Below are 20,761 nucleotides of genomic sequence, written 5' to 3'. Positions count from 1 at the left end.
TGTTTGGGGGTATCGTCCGGCATTGCATTTCGGAATGACTCGATTTCAGTTGTAACAAAAAAGAAAAGCGTCACGCGAGTCAAAAGTCCCATTACCGAAATAGTTCGTTAATCCCGTTGGAAATTTTCGCATGCGTACTTACCCCACTTCTCGAGGAGAATCATCCCCCAGGGTGACGATATCGGTGCTCGATTAATAGGATCGCGTAATCAAGGTGCATTGGGTATCGATTATCCAGAGTCGCGCGAGCCCCAGGCGAGTAGGATCGTCTCTTCGAAAAAACAATCTTTATTTCGATCGATCATTTCATTAAATAAGTCATAACAAAAGGAGAACCGTGAACATTGAAAATTACAATCGCATCCGACTACTATCGGTGACAATTCTATACAGTGACGATCCTTTCTCATATACTTAACTATTTACAAGACATCCAGCTTAACGTTCGGTTAGTTTTCTCGCATGGTTTATTTCTTCCTTAATTTGCATACTCGGTGGAGGGTGGGCGCGCTTAATTCGCGATCGTTTATGCACTCTAGGGGCGGTTTTCGACTCCACCGGGGAGATAAGCACGTTTCCTCGTATAACACTACGATACGACTTTCTTGATTGTCTAGGTGTCGCGCAGTTGGGTCAATTTTAATTCAACCCCCCGCCTCCCCTCGAACCTTTTGCCCCCCCGAGAGGCTATTACGTATGTATGTACAGGTGACTTAATTCCCTGACGAGATAAAACCGTGAGACGACTTGACGACGTCGCGAGATCGGTCGCGACGAGGTCCAATTGACCATTTAAAATATTTGTTATGTTTCTCATATGATCTTCCCACCCTTCTCGACACCTCGGAAAGGTGAGCGGACGAATGCGACGGGGGCGGAGGAGGGATAAATGGAAATAATCGAACCTACCCTGAAATTAAAAAGTATCCCTCGAATCAGAGAAACACCCCTTCCAATGGTACCTAAAAGAAGATGTTCCTCCGGTTCCATGAATTCCTTTTTTCATTTTCTCGGGGTGTAGAAAATTTCGGGGATCCGAAATGAGATCAATGAAAAGGGGTGATTTTTTGCTCTTCTTTTTCTCTTCCTTGCGGATTTCGGAAACCGATGGGTTGTTCACTTCGAAATTGTGGGAAATTATGGTTTCATTCATCAATTAAGTCCTGCGATCGGACAGACGGTAAAATTGGTCTCTCTTTCTTTCTTTCATTTTTTTTTTTTACGAATCTCGAGGGAGCTTTCCCGAAATCGACGAGGGGGGTCCCTTCAACTGTGAGGGGGTGATCTGAAATTAGATGGCTCCGTTACGAGAGGGTCGAACGAGAGAGTTAAACGAGGCCGTTCAACGGCGTCGCTCTCGCTCGAAATACGAGAAATCTCCACTCGAACGAGAATCGACCGAGAAATGTCACCGCGAACGGGGCCAAGGGAAAGCACCTTTCATCACGAACCTCGAAACAGACGTAAAAATACGTATTAACGGCGAACGATCGAAATCGCTTCCACTCGCCCCTTGGCAAAAAACGCGAGTAGACTAAAAACGAGCACGAAGACCTTCCTTGTCCATTTCGCGGATCCTTTCCTTTTTAATATCTCCAATTACCCTCTCTCCCATTTTCCTACACCTTCTTTCTTTTTCACCCGTGTCTTCCAATTATTGCGTTACGTCCGAGCAGAAATTTAAATCCTTCTGTAAGGTGATATGGAAAGGTGCTGTACATGTATATATATATATATATATCAAAACCTCGAAATATTTATATAAAACTTTCCTCCAAACTGGGTAGAATTAAATGATAATAATTTCAACGGGATTATGGAGGTCTTGAAACTCAGATTTCAATTGTCGACTAGAGAAATATGTTCCTCCTTGGTTCTTGTCCGGTATGACTAAGAAATTCTTTTCAGCGGTATTAAAATCTCCACTCGGGTATTTTCAGTTTAATTCCTCAAGAACACCCACTCTGAGTAGGAAATTTCTTTCAAAGGAATATTTTCTTTGAATTAACAAAATATCTCGTCGTTTCGATGAATCTCTTTTTCTGTGCGTTCGGCGACGCGTTCGGTTAATCCACGATGTAAACGCGGCCCGATCAATAGTCGGTAATTTCGTGCCTCGGTTGGCATTTCTCGTGGCTGTCGAATTAATCTACCATTAACGCGTCCGCGATATGCGCGATCGATCCCGATCGAGCGGAAATCCAGGAAATCGAAGAAGGGAACCCCTCGCCGTTAGACTCGCTCTCATTGTGCGTACATGTCTTCATTACCCTTATTTCGTATCTACGAATCGATTCATGCGCGCCTATGCGAGTATGTTTACCTTTGGCTGAATCTACGAGCGAGTTAATAAATCGCCCAGGTTTATTATTACGCATCCGGGGATTTATCGGCGATCCAATTACGTGGGCAGAGGGTGCACACCTCGTTACCGATAAATGTCCTCTTAACGTTTCAATCCCCATAGCTGGGCTTTAAATATTCCACCCTGAGAGAAAAGGAAAACAATCAGCTGACCGAAAGAAATATTAATTATCACCTGAATCTCATATAATTGTTAGGAACAATTATTTGAGAAGAAAAATTGAGGTTCACTTAAAACAAATTTCGTTTACTCTTTTTCTCTTTCTCTTCGGGGCTGAAATATTAAAATGCTTTATGTTGGGTTTTTTTTTTTCATTGAAAGGTACCGCGTTACTGGATCGGCCTTAAATCTCGATTGCAGCTCCATTGTTGCTCTTTGCGAGCCTTATTGCGTGAGATACATGAGAGTTGCGATTTCTGTCTCCGATCCGACCTCTTCGCATTTTGATTATGTTGCCCGGCGAAACCGCATCCCGCGGTCTCGCCGCGTGCGGAAATCGCGACGGGACGCGGATTTCGAGCCTCGGTTCCCGCCAGTCGACAAATCTCATCCTTAGAAATCGCTACCTACGGTTTATTTATTCCTCCCGCGGTTATTTACAACCCTGCGGCCTGTCGCTGCGTCGCCCACGTATGGGGAGGAAAAAGGAAAAATGCGGCGCGAGAGAAATTAAATAAATGCCATCGGCGCTTGCGCATCGGCCGCGAAAAGCGCACTCGATCGGGGATTATCTTCGGATGGAGAATTTCCGCAGCCGTTCCGCAACCATTCCTCACCTCCTCTTCGGTCGTCGCTCCCTGAGCGAGCCTTAGCGACGAGCAAAATCCTGGTCTAATCAATGGAATATTCTTTGGATTATTTATAATTATTCTTTGAATTAATATATCTCTTTGGTACTACTTCAAGAAATTTTCCTTCGGTTCGATGAGTTGCTTTCTCTCGGTGCAGGACCGACTTTGCTCGTCACTATAGTGAACCTTCCCCGTGGAAAATCGCTAAATCAAATACAAAAATACACGTCGCCAGCGACGTTTCCAGTCTCCTCGGGGACGAGATTCCGCGACCCTGGACCGCCTCGAAAACGCGACGGAAAAATTCCGCAGGGGGAAGAGGGAGAGCCGAGAAAAGGAAATTCGGATCGTGAGAAGGAAAACTCGCGAAATTCCCCGCGACCCGAAAACGTCGTCCGTGTTCTCTCGCAAATGGCCTAGTCGTCGAATTATCAATTCTGAATTTTGAATTATCAATTAAAAATTTTCAATTTTCAATTCTTAATACCCGGAGAGGAAGTTAATTTTTTCACCCCGAAGAGAGCTTACCCAGGAAAGACAGAACGTTCCCAAGAGCAATAAGCTCCCTCCCACCTGCAGGAAAATCCGCCGCGCGTAAGTTCCGCGTGTCGCCGTGGCGGAGATTGCGCGTTACCCGGCACGCGCGGCACGTAATAACCGGCACGTAATAAAAAGCTCGTAAAGCGTTTAACAGGAGCATTTACGGGATCCGCGAGAGAAAGCCCACGGTTTCGGTCGGCAGATCGCGAAAGCTGGTCAGTCATCGAGGTCCTCTTCAAGTTCCTCTTCGGAGTTCTCTTCATGGCTCGAGTTTCGTCCCCTCGGTTCCCGATCCGGGCGGCCATCCCAAGGGACGCGCAGCATCCAGGCCGAAAGCTTATCCAGCATTTCGCTCCGGAAGTACACGTACGTCATGACACGTGGAACATCGAGCTTGCCAGAGTATTTAGCACCTGCGAGTGGCGAGGTGATGACTAGAGAATCACATCCATCCCCAGGACGGAGAAGAGCCCAAGAACCGCTGAGAGACGGTGGGTTCCTCTCCGTGCCTCGATCACAGCATCCAGGAGTCGCTGGGCCAGGTCAGGGTCCCGCCTCTAAATTTTCACCCCAGCTCGCGGATCTCATTATCACCAGCGTATATACAAGAAAACTCCGACATGGCATCGAAAGACCTCTCGAAATCTCGATCGCCGTAACATCCGATCCCTGACCTAGGCCAGCGTCTGATAAATCGCCCGTTCCTCAACGCCGCCCTTATATCATCCCTTATCGCGAATGTGCAGCGTGCACCGCCTGGTCCTGGGTGGCGATGCGCCTGGAAATCGCGACAACTCGCTCGGGGAAGGCGAATCGATGCAGCTCGATCGCTTTATTGCTTTCCTGGGAGGGTTTAAATCGACATCCGGTTCAAAGTCGACATTGATCATCTGAAAATGCAGAAACGAACGTTGAGATTAGTCCCTTGGAGCACGGCGCCCCTTTTAGCCGGCAATGCACCTGGTGGATATGCGGAGGGGGTGCCACGCGAAACGGGGGGGTTGCACCGTGCCATAATTACAATTACCGCAAATTGACCGACTACCCTTCGGATAAGACAGGTACACGAAGACACCTCGGCTAGGTAAACGGCAAGTCACATCATTGGTGTATGTACAGTTTGGAAGAGGGTAGTTTTATGCAAATAGGTGCAACGTGGGGGGGTGGATGGCTCTCTTGCGGGATTTCTTGTCCCCGGCAGGAAGAAAAAAAAAAAAAACCCCGGCGTCCCTTTTCCGAGAAACTGAAACGAATCGACGGTAATCCTGGGAATCAGGGAATCGCGACAAACGCCGCTTCCTTCGGGAACGGTCCTCCCCGATTGCGAGATAAACCCTTATCGGGGATAAAGGGGAGTTACGGGGAGTCGATAACGGGGGCATTTGCATACCCCCTCGCGTTTCGCGCGAGCTTTCATCCGGGAGACGAAAAGGGTGGAGGGAAGAGTGGGCGAAGTCGCAGGCTACGTACAGGGGGTGGGTCTCATACACCAAGGGGGGTGGAATTACAAGACATCGAATGGGGTTTCTGGACTTTTTGGGGGGGGTGAGACTTCCTCCAGAGAATCGCTCCCGCACGTCGACTCGAGATCGAGAATTTTCGAGGATCCTTGGGGATTTCGTATCCCGAGGGCTAGACCCTCGTAATTATTGCATCTGATTGTTGGTACGCAGGGACGCTACAAGATGGCCGCTACTTCTCCACCGGAGAGGACTTAACGAACGCACGACCGTTTCCCGGCTCGTCTCGACTCGATGATTAGCTATATTATGTACATGAGTATTTACAAGCGACACGCGCGACGACGGACCGCCCTTGCCTCGTGAGATATCGCCGTGGGGAAAGAAAAAATGGGGTAAAGTCGGAAAACAATCTCGCCGCGGCGTCGTTAAACGCAAGGCATTACAAGCTCCAGCACACGCGAGAATTAAATCCCGCGAAGGTTAACGAGCTCGACGTGGAAGCGAGATAGAGAGGAGGGAGGCCGTCATTTTCGTTCTCCCTGCGAAAGATCCAAGATGGCCGCCGCGCCCGCCTCCACCTCGGCACTTCGAGGCTCGCTAAGGCGAGGGTAATCCGTCGTTTTCCGTCCGGCCGACGTCTTTTAACGAGAAGACATTATTGCGCGATTAGTCGGTCCAGGTTCCCAGGGCCTGGCACAACCGGAAGTCGAATTAAAGACGCCCTTAATTGCGAGTATTGCACAGCCGGCGCGCGGAGGTTCCTAGGCGTCCCTGTAGGGACGCTGCCGGTGCGCTCGGGGACAGTGGGGGATAAGAAGGGTCTTGGTGCCCTGGCAATGGGAAATCCGCGGAGAGGGCGTTCGTCTCCATCGGGGAACGTCAGGGGCCGATAAGAGGGGAACCTCCCCCGAAGAGGCCCCTGAAGAGCCCGAAGAGCGACCGGCAGGATACTTCTTCCTCCAAGACGCTCCTCCAGCCCGGAAGCTACCTCGAGAGCTAGGTCGCTCTAACCTCTCTAACTTAACTTGGTGCAGTCTTTTTTTTTTTCTCCGTGGCGTCCCCGCTGTTGGTGTCCGATCTTCCTCTCGGAACCGATCGAGCCTTAGGCCGGGACGGCGTTACCAACCTCTCCTCTCGAAAATCAGCCCTCGGGAGTCGTCGAGATTCGCAGCGCGCGAGGCCCCCGCTCGCGGAAAGAAAAAAAAAAATATAAAAAGCGGAATCGAACCTCGGGCCTCGAAATCCGCAGCGCGCGAGGCTCCCGCTCGCGGCAAATGTACAGGAAGCGGATCGAGCGGAAGTCGGCGACCTCGTTCTCGAGGGCCTGCGAGGTGCCGGTCGGAGCTTACTTACGCTAACTTTGGCAATGGGATATCTTTCGGGGCCCTCCGGGCCGCGCCGGGCCCCAGGAGGGGCGGACACTGGGAACATCGAATTTGGCAACACCAGGGGTCCGCGGGCGGACCTGGAGGACGGCTCCTCCTCTCCGAGGTTCGGCTTAAAACCTAAACTTGGTCTCGTCTCAGAGACTGCTCCCGAACTCGCTCGATCTCCGCCGGTCGATGTGCTTGAACGTCTCGGAGAAGATGCTCCTGGTGCGGTCGTCGTACCTGGAGGTGTCGCGGGGGAGGTCAGTTAGGGTGAGAATCGAGGGGCATGCGCGAATAAGAGCAAGAGAACAGGCGGTTCTGGCGGATGTCGAGGCGGTACCTGAGCGAGGGCCTCCTGAAGTCGAGAGCCTCCAGGTCGGAGGGCTCGCGCCTGCAGAGGGAGCAGAAGGCGCACTGCAGGGTGTTCTTGAAGGCCTCCCGGAAGTCCCGGTTGAAGTACGCGTAGATGAGGGGGTTGAGGGCGGAGTTGGTGTAGCCGATCCAGAAGAGGACGGCGATCACCACGTCCGGGCAGGGGCAGGACTCCCCGCAGAGGGACGTGGTGACGTACCACAGGAAGAAGGGCAGCCAGCAGAGGATGAAGGTGCCCATGATGATGCCGAGGGTCCTGGCGGCCTTGTGCTCCCGCTTCATCTTGATCATGTTCTTGTCCTTGGTGGGGGTGTGCAGGTTGTCGGTGCTGATCTCATTCAGGGTCAGCGTCTTGGAGGACCCACCCCCGCTGTTCAGCTCCCCGTTCAGGTTGTTCAGGTCCTTGCTGGGCCGGTGGCTCAATAGCATCGCGTTCCCCATCCTGCTGTGCATCTGCTTCTCCTGGCGGTTCGCCTCCTTGAAGATCGCGAAGTACGTCAGGGTCATGATGGTGCACGGGATCCAGAAGGAGATGCTGGAGCTCAGGATCGCGTAGCCCTTGTTCACTTTGAACTCGCAGAGCTCGGGGTGCTTGTGCCGGTGCACGCTGTTCTCCATCGTGGTGTACCACCCGTTGAAGATGGGCACGAAGGAGATGATCGCCGGCGACAGCCAGCAGGCCAGCAGCATGTACGCCACCACCCTCTTCGTCATGTTCCCCCGGTACTTCAGCGGCTTCACTATCGCGTAGTACCTGTCCACCGAGATGCACATCAGGTGCAGGATCGAGCTCGTGCTGAAGTAGACGTCCAGCGAGTTCCACACGTCGCACATGAAGTAACCGAACAACCAACGCCCGGTCACCTGGACGCTCGCGTTGAACGTCATCGCGAACATCGCCACCAACATGTCGGCCAGCGCCAGCGACACCACGAAGTAGTTGGTGATGATGCGCAGCTTCCGGTGCCGCATCACCGACACCATCACCAGCAGATTCCCGAAGATGGCGGTCGCGATGATCAGCCCCAGGATGCACCCCTTCAGCACGGCCAGGGGAACCCCTGGCCAGTCCTCCGAGCCCTCCAGGCCGGGCGCGACCTCGACCTCGCTCCCGTTCCCGGAGGGGACCTCGCTCGACCACGAGTACAGGCTCGAGCTCTCCGGGGCCCCGGGCGGACTCGTCGTGGCCGCCTCCACCGAGGTGGCCATCGTCTCTCTCCCAGCTCCTGACCTCGACCTTAGGTCGCCGAGGTCGGCGACGGCGCCGAGGGCCCCGGCCCCGTGCCAGGGCTGCGACCCCTCCGCATCCGGGGCGATGCTTCCTCGACCGAGGAGTTCACCGGGACCTCGACCTCGACCGGCTATCTGGAATGGCAGAAGAACATATTCCATCGTCATTTCTTGCTATCGAACGGGTTACGGTTCTGCACAAATTTCCGGGATATTATCGTTAAGACATTTTCTTTTAGTCTAATTGGCACCTGATAGTTCGAGTACCTGTTAGACGTGGATCTCTAGGATGCACTCGATGCACCTTGAGGTATCTAGAAGGGAGTTCGTTGCCGTAAATGAGGTTGGACCGAAAACCGAGCGACCTTGAATTTGCTGGGCTTTTGACGCCTATATCGCGGCACGACTGCCAGCGTGTCAAGTGCATCCCCGCTCGTCGCGGCAATTTATGATCCGCTATTTTTGCGGTACATTTAGGTCAATTATCCGACGGAAGCGCCGAGTCGTGTAACTACATCGTGGAGTCTCGTCGACGGCGAGACGGAGAGACTCCGAGCGCGACCAGGAACTTGCTCTCCGTTCACGCGTGCCTTAAGGTGACGTGAAAGTGCCGCCCTTATAAAACTTTTCTCCAAATTGGATTTACCTAATCGATTCGCACATTACGATATAAATACGAAGGGTAAAAGGAAGGTCCTGAAATTCATGAAATTTGAATTCTTCACATATGCCTTTGGAGGTATCCTTAAAATGTTATCCAAGAAATGAAATTTCACGAGGATCAGTTTGGAAGAAATTTTCCAAGGCGAGGAAGTCCTCGAAAAGGATGACTTTTCCCCCGGGAAAAACGGGACTCCAACCCAGTCAACCGGAGGACACATCAAGGAGAGGAGCAAGGGGAAACTTCCGGTGCAATTTTCCCGCGAAAAGTCGTCGCAGGTGAACGACTTCCACGAGACTCTCCGGTGGTTTTCCAAGTCGGCCCGAAGTCGAAGTTCGAAGGAAAGGAGAGAGAGAGGAAAAACTCGCATTTCCCGGGGGACGAATAACTGAAAGCCTCGTGACACCCCGTGTCACCTCTTCTTGGGATCTTCCAAATGAATCCTCCACCTCGTCCCTTTTCCAGTTTCAAGACCTTCATCAGGACCTCCGTGATCACGTGTCAAAGTTTCAAATAATTCGATTTTAAGAAAAGCTTGACAAATATTCCGACGTATCGATATATTTATAAGATGACCCTTTCATAACGCCTTAAGGGAACCGCCTTGAAAATGAGAAAGATAGAGTTCGTCTTGCCCGAAATTGAGGGTAGTTCTCCCTTGCCTTGTATAAAAAAATGGCCGCGGTATATAGAGACTACAATTCCACGACGGAGGATCCCGAGGGACATCCGGAACCCCCGGGCGCCTCCAGGGCGGGAGTTCCGGCAATTTCATCCCCATTTAACCGCGACGGCCTTCCCGCGGCGTCTCTAACGCAGAATTCTTCGCATTTAAGCCGGTCAAGGGTGCTCGTTGGCGTTCAAGATCAATGCCAACCCCGCGGCGCGTCCTAATGAGAATTTCTCGCATTTCGGACAATGCTCGAGCCCTTCCCCGAGATCCTGCAGGATTCGCTAATTGGTCGCCAGGATCCTTCCCGGAGCCACGCCGGATGCGCCGAGCAGGCTGAAAATATTCCATAGATTCAAGATCCATAATTCATCCGAATTCTAGATCGAGATGAACCTAGAATCGAGATGCGGCTCGCGATCTTAAGGGGGTGTAAAAATGAAATTTCTCCTAACTGAGTGTACCGAATCGTTTCAAACTTTGCGACGTGAACACGGAGGCTATAAGGAAGGTCTTGATACTCACAAAATTTCAGTTGCTTTTCTCTTTTTAATTGTAAAAAATCTGACATTTTTATTTACCGCGCAGTAAAGTGCGAAGCGATTCAGTTCAGACTTTCGTATCGCCTTAACGCGACAATTCATCTCACCTACGTGTCCCGTTTCGAAATTGCGCCGCGAAACGTGCAATTCACAGGAGAGGATCGTTGCAAATTGCCTTTGCTAATTACAATCGGTCCGCCTCGTTATTTGCCGCCGGAAAATTAGTCGAGAATGCCGCCGCCTCGACCGGTCGATCGGATCCCCTTCGGAAAATGATGCAGAAAATTCGTGGGAAGGGACAAAACTCGAAAGATTATTTTTATCGGGCCATTTTATACAACATTTCCTGCTTTCACTGCCGAGGGAAAATGGGCGCAACAAATGCTTTCGGCCAAGTTTATTATACAACGGGGGCGTGCTTCCTATTTTTTTTTTTATCCTGGGTTTTCGATATAGAGCGCTTTTGTGGGGAAAGGGACCAAAGTGCAGGGGTTAATAAGTCGTTGATATTCAGGAAAAATGAGCCGAGATATCATCAAAGCGAGGGATACCCGACACGGAGGGAAAGATAGAGAGAAAGGAAGAGCCTCGGTCTTGTCGTCGTTTCCCACGGATGTGAATATTTCAGGGATTTTTTTTTATGCTCCCGGGGCGCCCCGGGAGCTCCGAGCAATGTTTATGATCCATAAAGCCCAACAAGGACGAGCGTGCATTCTTTATGCGAAAGCAGTACCGACAAGCACGGATGATTTCCCTCCCAGATCGCGATTTCCAGATTAAGGCCCGGATTACCAGATTGCTCCGTTTTTCCGCCTAGTTGAAAATTACCGAGTCGGGAACTCGACTCGTCGAAGTTTTTGAAATGAATTCCTTTTTCCGCAGCTTTTCCGCCTCATCGGTCTTCTGTACTCTATTTCCGTCACTGTCGTCGGCGACAAAAAATCGCCTCACGCGCCAGCAATGATCGAATGAAAAAGTTCGGGATAAAAAATTAGAGCTCACTTGCGCAACGATGGTAATTAATTGAATGCGACAATCATTCCTCGTTGCTAATCGGCGGAGATCGCATGGTATCACTTAACAGAGGGAGAAAAAATGCGAGACGTTTCAACGACTTCCACAGTCCCGGATGATCGATACGCATTAATCGACGATCGCGCGAGGAGAGTCGAGGAAGGGACGAGAGATCCGCCTTGACGAGCGAGGATCGTTAGATTCCAATTGTGCAAACGACGCTGTCGTGTCGTTCGTTACTCAAGAATCACCCGAGGTTCAATTAAACGCGCCGGTAATTCCTGCCGAGGTATCGATCGCGTCGGTTTCTCTCCGGAATGGGAGACACCCGCGAGAAATATGAAATGTCCCAACTTCGGTCGCTAAAATTATTATTGTTAATGTTGAGTATTAACGAAATACGGGAAATGCATATATTTACAAGGACTCCTTCGGAGCGCCACGTGGTCGGCCAACGCAAGAGGCGACGCGGCGTACCCGGGAAACCGCGAGTTCCACTTAGGTTCGATGAATCGAATCGACGTTCGGGGGTATTTCCGCCAGGGGTGGATTATTCCAATTTGCCGATCAAGGCACGACGATCCAGCCGATAAATTCGGCCGGGAAATGAAATTCCGTTCCGGGGGTAAATCAGGAATCGAATGGCAGCGGGCCCGTGTTACCGCGGTTTTGTATTCGCCCCCGCCGCGTCATTGGCTTTAAACAGTCAGGCTTAAATGGGTTTCGCGTGCAATTTGAATTTCAAATCCAGCCAAGTTCGGGCCTGCCCCATTCCGCCTGGTGGAGGAGCTGGATTCGCGTATTTCTGCGTATATCCTCGCATATGTATCCGACGCTCTCTGCAAATCGGCTTTCTCCTTGATCTTCCGCCTCCAAGAAGCGGCATCGAGGAATTCCCTCGAGCTGGGACGGATGTGGAATTCCGCGGTGTCCGTGGTGGTGTCATCCTCGGGGCCGACGTATAAATAGAGGCCTCGTCGCGGTGCTTCTTTCGAAAATAAAATGACAAACTGCCGGGGGTGGCCGCGAGTGGGTCATTGTCGAAAAAAGCCTCGAGTCAATTGGACCGTGGAGTGCCCCGCAAGGTTTGTCAATATATCTCCCAGTAGGGACAACATCCTCTCCAAGACGAGCTAGTTTTTTTTTTTTTTTTATTTCTCCTCCTTTCCTGCCTTACGCACGAAAAAGAGAAATAATTTGCTTGCACTTACTCCCGGTCGTCCCTCGATTTACGCGGAGCACTTGTTCCACGTGGATTCGTTTCCCGATGAAAATCGCGTAGTCTGTCGGGACGGATGAAAAAATGTTGGAAATAAATTATGTACTTTTCTTGTTTTTCCTCTCGAAACGTCGAGAGGAAAGCGAGGGAAAGAATGGAAATGCATGAGAATCAGAGTGGCCGGGCAGAGTCTAATGAAGCTCCTGAATAAAAGTCCTGTAGGATGCGCCCATCCCTTCCAGTCTTCCAGGACCCTCCGAGATTTTTCCAAGGCTTCCATTTTCCATTTCTAAAATCGGCTTTCCCGTGACTTTCCCGGAGGAAGAGTCGCGAATCCAGTTTCCTCGGGTTTACAAAGGCGGGAATTTCCTCAGGATTCGAGAGTGGCGATTCTATAGTGGGGGGAATTGTGAAATTCCCAGATTGAAATGGGGGAAGGAAGGGGGTAATAGCGAAACCGAAGGAATCGGGACGAGGACGAGAAAAAAAAGGAGGAGCCTAACGAACCTGCTAAACTTTCTGGATAACGCGGAAGGACGTTTTCCCGGGTCTGAAAACGTCTCCTGGGCTCTAAGGCGATTTTCCATTTTTCGCGAATATTGCCTTTCCTCCGTCTCGAAAAGCCCCTTTTGACATAACCAAACGAAATCAATTTCATGGGAAACGGGGAACGTCTTGCCTCCGACGCCGACTACGAAAAAGCCCATTCATCTCCGGCGAATGAAAACAAAATTATTAATAAATCCCGGCCGGCTCTTTGGTGGCGGAGTGGTTTACAAAACGAGCCCAATTTCTCATCCGCCTCTTTGCAACAAGACACATCGTGGTGGACCCCTACTCGAAGTGGCACTGGGTGATAATAATGGAAACGAGGTCGACTCGACAACTTCAGAAGAGAAACCGCCAAGCGGTCCTCCCATCACTTGTCGAGGAACACCCTGAAGAGACTTCCTGAACGAATTGACCCTGGATAAAAAATAAAAAAAAGAAGAAACAGCGGCCGAAAATATCACCATTAAAAAATCGCCATCAAGCCTGAAGCACTCATGTACAAGTGAGCGGTCCATTTCCATAAAACATTTCGTCAACTCGCAAGACCAGGAGGACGTTCATTGATTTCCGGGTCCAGGGTTACAGCATCCCATATAGGATTTCGTTTGGCTTATGGAGATTTATGGAAATCCACGGCAAACAAAACCGTACGCGGCGCAGCCTCCCCCATAAACCGTATCCGGGGAGATGCATTTAAAGGGGCTTCCAGGACCTCCCCTTAAGGACTCGAAATTCGCCTTAAAATCCCCATTCCTTCCCTTCCGCAGCCCCGCAACGCGATTTCCGCCGATCGCCCGCGGCATTCGCATAAACTGCGCGAATAAAGGGCGACCCTGTCGCAGGACGAAAAGCGGGCGAGGTCCTTTCAAGTCCGTTTAACATTTCACCCGACCGGAGAGCCTTTCTCCGGGCCGACTTTCCCAGGGCATAATTCCCCGTCGAAAATGGAAAAGCGATCAAAGGGTCCCGGCTAATTTCTTTTCCCGGGTCCATTTTCATTTTTCACGGGACCTCCCATTTCTCCTCCCACTCTCGTGGGGATTTCGTTAAAAATTATTCATTCCAGGATATGCCTGGAACCGGGGCTATAATTACGGGCTTCATTTAGCGAATTACGATCTCGTCCGCTCCTGCAGTGGACGCGCATCTCCAAGTGCATCCGCTGCAATCAGGCCGCGCAGGAAAAAGGATTAAGCGGCTTCATTGGTCCACAAGACGTTCGGCATTGTGCCTTGGATTTGCCTAAGTGGCGTAATTGCGTTATTACCCGCGAATTTTTGGCCTCGACGTCCTGCCTCGACTGGACCTCCGTAATTATCCTCCTTCGAGGCACGCATCGATGGGACGACGTTTAAGTACGTACTTACGCGTTGCGTAACTCGATTACGAAGGAAGTACTGCTCGTGACGTAGTATCCTCATTAGCGAATCGCCTAACTTCTAATCCGGAGCTCGCGAATTGGCTCGAGATAATCCAGTCTTTCATTCCCACAATCTTGGAGGGAAATTGCAATACGAGATATTACCTGTGCTCGCTTATGACTCCGATAGACCCAATTATTCCCGTACCAGGGAAAGAAATACGACGAAGGTCCCGAAGGAGCCGACGAGCGGGGCCATTTTTCAGAGACCCCGAGAAACGCGGAAAATCGGGGAGAAAAAGAGAACGACGCTTTATTCCATTCCAACTCTGCATTAACCAGAGGCAATAGTAATTAAGAATACCGCGCGAGGGAGGGGGGGATTACAAAGGAGCCCCTTCCATTTTTATTATTAATACTTTAATTGCATCGGTCGGGCCTAGCGCTCCCTTGTTAATCCTGGCGGACGTACGAACGCCGATTTAATTTGAAAAAAAAAAAGAAAAGAAGTTCCCATGAATTTTAAATTCTCGATTGCACTAGAATAATCAAATGGATCGTCACTAGAGTGGCTTGACAATTATTCGGACGCACAGTATTTAATATTAATATTTTAATCACACTGCTCGAGTCTAACTCCGCCTGGGTATATCCTCGCGGACGATGGATTTAATTTATAAAAAATATATAAAAAAATTGGCAACGCTTTCGATTGCGTTGAATTAATTAAATGGACTGTTACTAGAGCGGGTTTATTAATTACGTGAACTAGAGAAGTCGAACAGCGAATATTCGTTCCGGCCGAGTCACAGGCCACGGAGTCGGTCCTTCTGAACTCTGAAGTAACAAATACTGCACTCGGTTGAACATTGTTTATTTATCCAGCAATAACGAGGCAGTCCCGGGCCGAAGTTTCCGCCGAGCGGCTCCCGGAAGGCAAACGTCTCCCGACTCTCTGCCGAGCTTTACGAGCATTAAAAGGGACACCCGGAGCACGTACCGTACTCGGCGCGATTATGCACGCGACTGCGTAATCCCGGCAAAAGATGAGCGGGTGCCTCGGTAAAAAAAGAAGGAAGAAAATAAAAAAAGGTCCTACACTTGGAACGATCCTTCGCAGGGGGTCGAGCCGCGCGTGCGGATCCCGGATCACCGATTTAACGACACGTGGACGCGACTCGATGGGATAACGCGTCGATATACCCTGACAATGAGAAAAAAAAAGATTCGACTTGCATCGTTTTTTATTATTTCTTTTTAATTTTATTTTTCGCCAGAGGAGACGTGTCGAAAAACAGTCGTCGGTCACGGTTAAGCTGTCCGTTGTGAACGGGCAATCGAGGTAATTGAAAGTGCGACCCGACGCCGATGAGAATCGACCCCGTCCCCCTTGGTACGTCGGATCCCAATCTCCGCTATCACGAGAAAGGCAAGCACGCGAAGCCGGCCGGGGAGGTACCATCGAAAGCGCGTTTTCGAGGGGGTGGAAATCGGCGAGGCGATAAGCCCGAAAAATCGATATAAACCCGCGAGACGTGTCGAAAAACACATTACCCGGGACTTTCCTCGCGGGGCGATATTGCGGTTCGCGAAGTCGCTCGGAAAGGTAAAAGGAAAATCGTAAGAGACACGCGGAATATCGAGAGCGAGAGGGCGGCGATAGGGATTTGAAGAATTCCAAATTTGAGATTTCTCCCGAGGGAGGAATCCAACCCACAGAAAAATTGTACACGCTTTGCGGTCGTACATTTCAAATCTTTATACATTGCTCGAGGTTTTCACGTTAATAGAGTTCTTCCAGCGACAATTAAACCGAATAATTGAATTGCCACCCGAGGCATGCGTGTCGACGGTTCCCACGTACGCACATCGCGAGCGCGCATGCGCACATAGGCGCGCCTAAATTGAATAGCTCAAACCGTAGTTGCAGGATGTTCTTTGTTAGTCATAAATGCGTCGCCGAGCAACGGCCATTCCGCGCGTTTGGCCATGGACAATGGCCCCGCGCGATGCCCCCCGCAGATCCCTGCACCCGGAGAGAAATTTTTCACCTCCTTCCCGAATTTCAAATTCCCAGCTTCCGATTTTTCCTCCCGATTCCCACGAGTCGGTGCATCCAAACGATGCACTGGAGGCATCTCCGAGATCCTTGGGAGCGATCAGCTGACGCTTGCGACACGGACCTTTAATTACCATATATGAAGGAACTTAACGGCCTACTAATCATTTGTTCAACTAATTGTCGCGTTTATTTTCTTTTTTCTTTTTTTTTTTTCGGGGGATCGAAGCTTTTGCGGGGCTGTGCATGGGTCCAGAGGATGCTGCGAGGAATTCCCGGTTCCTGGGCTAATGAGAGCGACGAGTCTCTGTCGGCGGCGACGTTAGACGTAAGACGAGGCGCAATTAACCGACGGTTACACGTAACGATACCGTGTCATTGCCGAGCCCTGGATGCGGTTCATTGTCACAGTTCAAGGTGCCGACCGTGGAAGCCGCAGTTAAGTATAGACTCTCGCCTGCCATCTCCTTGCAGTGGCGAGCTCGACTGCTCTTTAAGTCAATCGATACGGAGTGCCGAGGTACGAGCGAGGAAAGCGCAAGTTTCTTTCCCTCCTGTTATCACCTACCGATATTCCCCATTCTTTTGACATGAGATCAGAGATCGAGTTAGAGAATTCCCTCCCCCTATCGAAGCAGCCCCGAAACGTATATAGAATATTTTATTAATAATTTATATAGGAAGAAGAATTCATTGCTCCGACGAGCGCGAAACGACGCCTCGGTTCAAGGATTATTCCGTTGTTTCCGCTATTTACATCTCTTCGGGGATAATCGGGATCAACTCGGGCGATCGCTTCCGATCGATTGCTCGAGAGAGACCACGCGTCTTCGATTCAATTTGCGCCGATCAAGAGCAATCGTATCCGGGAAAATCTCGTTGCGCTTACCGCACGGAGGAGTCGTGGGCGAGATTTTAAGGCTGCGTGAAAGTGGATTCCGAGAGGACTCGTTAATGACAACTTATCCGCGAATTGGGTACACCGAATCGCATCCGCTTAAGAAATCCTCACGTTTCTTGCGTTTCCGCGATTTGTCGCGGGGGAATTTCCCCCCTGTGGGCTACAAACGGGAGATTCGCGTGTAAACGCGCGCATAAAGGGACCCTCTCTCTCTCTCTCATTGCGGAACGACGAAAGCGTGAAACACGCTCGAGAAAGTTGCGGGACGCTAATTCATTTGCCGGCGACGCGACGCGCGTCGCGACGTCTCGAGAGTCTCGCAGTTTGCGGGCGAACAGGACGAACAATGCGTTTCGGGTCGTGGTGTGGGCATGTTTAACGCGGAACAACGGCATTGTTCGCGACCCGATTCTGTCTGGCCGCGAAACGAGCGTGATTACGGGAGTGCGACGAGATGCCGTGATTGATTTCGCGAGGGGGAAAAAGAAAATCCCCATTTTTCCCGTTTCCCAGTATCAAGAGGATGCGGAAAATGCCATCCGATCGTTAAACTATCATCGCAATCGTCTCAAACTTTACAACGTGAACATGGAGAAATTCCTATTCTTTTTGAATTAATAATGAAATTCTTTGGTACTATTCGAAGAAACTTTTCTTTGGTTCGATGAGTTGTTTCTTGTTTTTTTCTTGCTTATTTTTTCGGGGTAGTCAGGAATTGTTTGGGAGGAATCCAATCGCGATTATGGTCTTAATCTCTTTTTCGGGGTGGTTTTAGGTCCGGGGGAAGATGCAGGGCATTTCGCAATCCCAATGGAAGTTCCCCGTTAATGGAGTTCGACCGCGTCACCGGGGACATAACAAATTGACAAACTTCCCGGAACCGCTGACATTCGTGCGATCCGGAAACGCCCCTCGCGAGCTTTTTCGTGCTTTCGACGTCGTGCGGCACGCGAGGGTTCCGCTCGAAGTGGAAAAGGACCGATCGAGTCAGCCTTTTTCCACTTTTCCGCTTTCCCAGTCGCCCTTTTCTCGCCTCCATGGCCTCGGTCTAGGGGTAATTACTCCGATTCTTCATTTCTCCCCCGGCGAGTTTCCCGTCTTAATTAAGAAAAGAAGTCCAGGGGAAATTGGGCGGGATATAATTTAGCTCGAGGTGCACGGGAACAAAAGGACGCATCCTCGCATCGGGTGGGAAATTAATTGAAACATTGAAATATTTCTTTAATTCAAAACGTTACTCGGCTCGGATAAACTCGAATGAAAGGACGGCACTGATTTTATGACTGAACAATTTTTCTGTCCGCGATAAGGATAAGGTGGATTTCGGGAGGCTGAGTGAATTTCCATTTGCCGCGCGGGAGGCCGTCGAAGGGCGATAATTCGTTATTAATTAGGTCGTTTTAACGAGGAGTGGATAACGCGGTTACAGAGCTCGGCCGGGCGTTCCGCGTTTGACGTCGACGTAACGTTAACGAGGAGCCGACCCTCCTCGACGAGGGTAGGCGTCCAAATGGCTGTAATCGAATAGGTGGAAATTGCAAAACTCGACCGATTGTCCCCGCGGGATCCGCTCGCGGAAGCCGGGACGACCGCTCGCGGAAAAACGCCGCGGCGATTGCGCGATCGCGATTCACGTAATCCTCGAGGGGGACCTTGAGAATCGCGGATCAGCTGATTACGCGAACGCGCACTCATCCTTCTGCGGTAAGAATAGCCGCCTAGAGGAATTCCTCCCAACTCGGAATTATCTCCTTATCAGTGCCCCTCGGCTCAATTGGCAGAAAGTCAATCATCCCTATTATCACTTCTACTCTCGTATTTTCGAGTTTTCATTTAAACGAGATGCCGAAATATTGCGTTTGGGAGGGGAATCATTGGAAGGGCGAGTTCCTCGGAGGTCCAGGAGGTCCCTGGGACTCGTCCCTTCGGGTAGGAGGAAGACCGATGTGTTGTTCGAGGAGACACCCCAAGGAAGGGGTGGAAGAGGGGACCTCTCGTACCCCCCTCGAGTCTCGGGGCTTAAGGAAGAATTATGCGAGGGTGAGGTCTGACTCTTCCTTACCGAGTGGGGCCTTAATTTATGCCGGAAGAGATTCGCAAAGTGGCCATATTACCAAAAAGAACGATAGCGGGACGATAGATGGGAACCGAGATGCCGACCCGAGTGGTCCTGGAAGTCAGGGGAGGTCCTGGAGCCTCGGGATAAACGGGCATCCTCGTCGGCCACTTTGCCGAATATCCACCTAATTCGCCCATGCTTATCCTCGCCGATGTCCTCCTCGATCTCTGCACTCCTGGTCCTCCCGTTAATCGTCCTTTCCCTTCAAGGATTCAGGGGGTCTTTGGCTCGATTTTCTCCCGAGAACGAGGAGCGGAAAAAAAGGGATGCGTGGAACTCCCACGTGGAACGCTGATAGATCGGGAATTCTCCCTTCGGCAACTCCGAAGGGATCTCAACTCCTTCGGAGCCTCCAGCGATGCGGAGGCCTCGAGGATAAGGCGGAGATCCATTGAATTCGGTGCCATCTTGGCGAATTGGATACCCACTCCATCTCGAGTTCCCTCGATGAAATAGAACCGGGCGGGGGGGGAATTTCCCGGAGCCGAAGTTACGGCATTTTCCGCGGTTTCCATATTTCCGGGCGCCATCGAGACTTTTCAGCCACTCGAGTCCCCTTCGAGGTCTCCCCCGAGAGATATACGCTCCTTTATTTTTATTTTTGGACCGGCAGGACGAAAGCAAGGATCCTTTAGGCGGAGACCCATTACGTTTTGACGGGGGAACGGCATCCGATAGAAGGCCCGTCCTAAAAAGCTCCATCTCGGGTAGGCCCGAGGCGTCGGCCGGATAACGCGCATAAAAGGGGAGGAAAACGCGTTAGCGGTAAAGGTCCTGGAAACAGACACCAGTTATTGCCCTCGCCCGGCTTTTTATACGGCCCCGGAATCTTTTAACATTCCCGAGGGCGAAAAAAAGCGAGAGCCTCCCCGTTACTTCCAGCCCCGAAGACGGAGGCACCAGCCACCTTAAATTCGCCCGGTCGTTTTATACGCCCACCACCTCGACGTGTCGTTCCCGGGAAAAGAATTAAGCGAATGAATTAGGACCTCTAGGTGAACCCGAGGATGTGCAGTGGAGGACACAAAGTGCAGATTTCAGAAATCTTTACGGTCGGTCTCTCGGAAAAAGTCAGAACCTCCGGTTGAACCTTGAAACGAATGTACCCGAAGAGCATGTCGCGATTGGGGCACATCGGGGAACCTCCTAGGGATGTTGCGGGGCACGGAGGTGCGTATAACGCGTCAGAGGGTTTATTTATACCCCGGGTGACGGATATAACGATTCTCCGCCATAATCGGGCAAAAATAGCCTTTATTAATCCGCCGTTGACGTCGCGGCGAGGAAAGTTGCCTGGAAGGGGAGGATCCCGGCCACGGGTCGACGCTTCCTGGACGCCAGGAAAAGGGCAGATCCTTGAAGGAGTCGACATCGGGACAGGTTTCCCTGTTCCCCTCGAAAAGCGATACCAAGGATGGGGGGCGGAAAGACGATACGTCGACGCAAACCGACGTCAGGATCGCAGATAGCGCATATAAAGGGGCAAATACGAAGGATCCCCCGAAGGTACCGCAGAAGAGGGAAGTCCTTTCG

The 20,761-nt window shown here is 51.0% G+C and overlaps 1 protein-coding gene across 4 annotated transcripts in view; it reads right to left on the bottom strand.

Annotated features, from left to right (window-relative positions):
- Positions 1–268: 268 nt before the first annotated feature.
- Positions 269–20,761, bottom strand: part of LOC105700318 (octopamine receptor beta-2R) — a 79,353-nt gene continuing 58,860 nt past the window's right edge. For 2 of the 4 annotated variants that reach the window (XM_012426053.1, XM_012426051.1), the window contains exons 2-3: positions 6,870–8,266; positions 269–6,769 (exon numbers count right to left, since the gene is read on the bottom strand). In XM_012426053.1, the coding sequence (XP_012281476.1) occupies positions 6,682–6,769; positions 6,870–8,110 (1,329 nt within the window). In that variant the 5' untranslated portion in view covers positions 8,111–8,266 and the 3' untranslated portion in view covers positions 269–6,681. The remainder of the gene's footprint in view (positions 6,770–6,869; positions 8,267–20,761) is intronic. The other 2 variants (XR_001104121.1, XM_012426054.1) reach the window with 2 other exon arrangements.

This window comes from Orussus abietinus, unplaced genomic scaffold, assembly GCF_000612105.2.
Source record: "Orussus abietinus isolate OABI.00-Male unplaced genomic scaffold, Oabi_2.0 scaffold18, whole genome shotgun sequence".
Classification (NCBI taxonomy): domain Eukaryota; kingdom Metazoa; phylum Arthropoda; class Insecta; order Hymenoptera; family Orussidae; genus Orussus; species Orussus abietinus.
The sequence above is the reverse complement of the archived record's forward strand: the minus strand, read 5'-3'. Positions and strand labels throughout refer to the sequence as shown.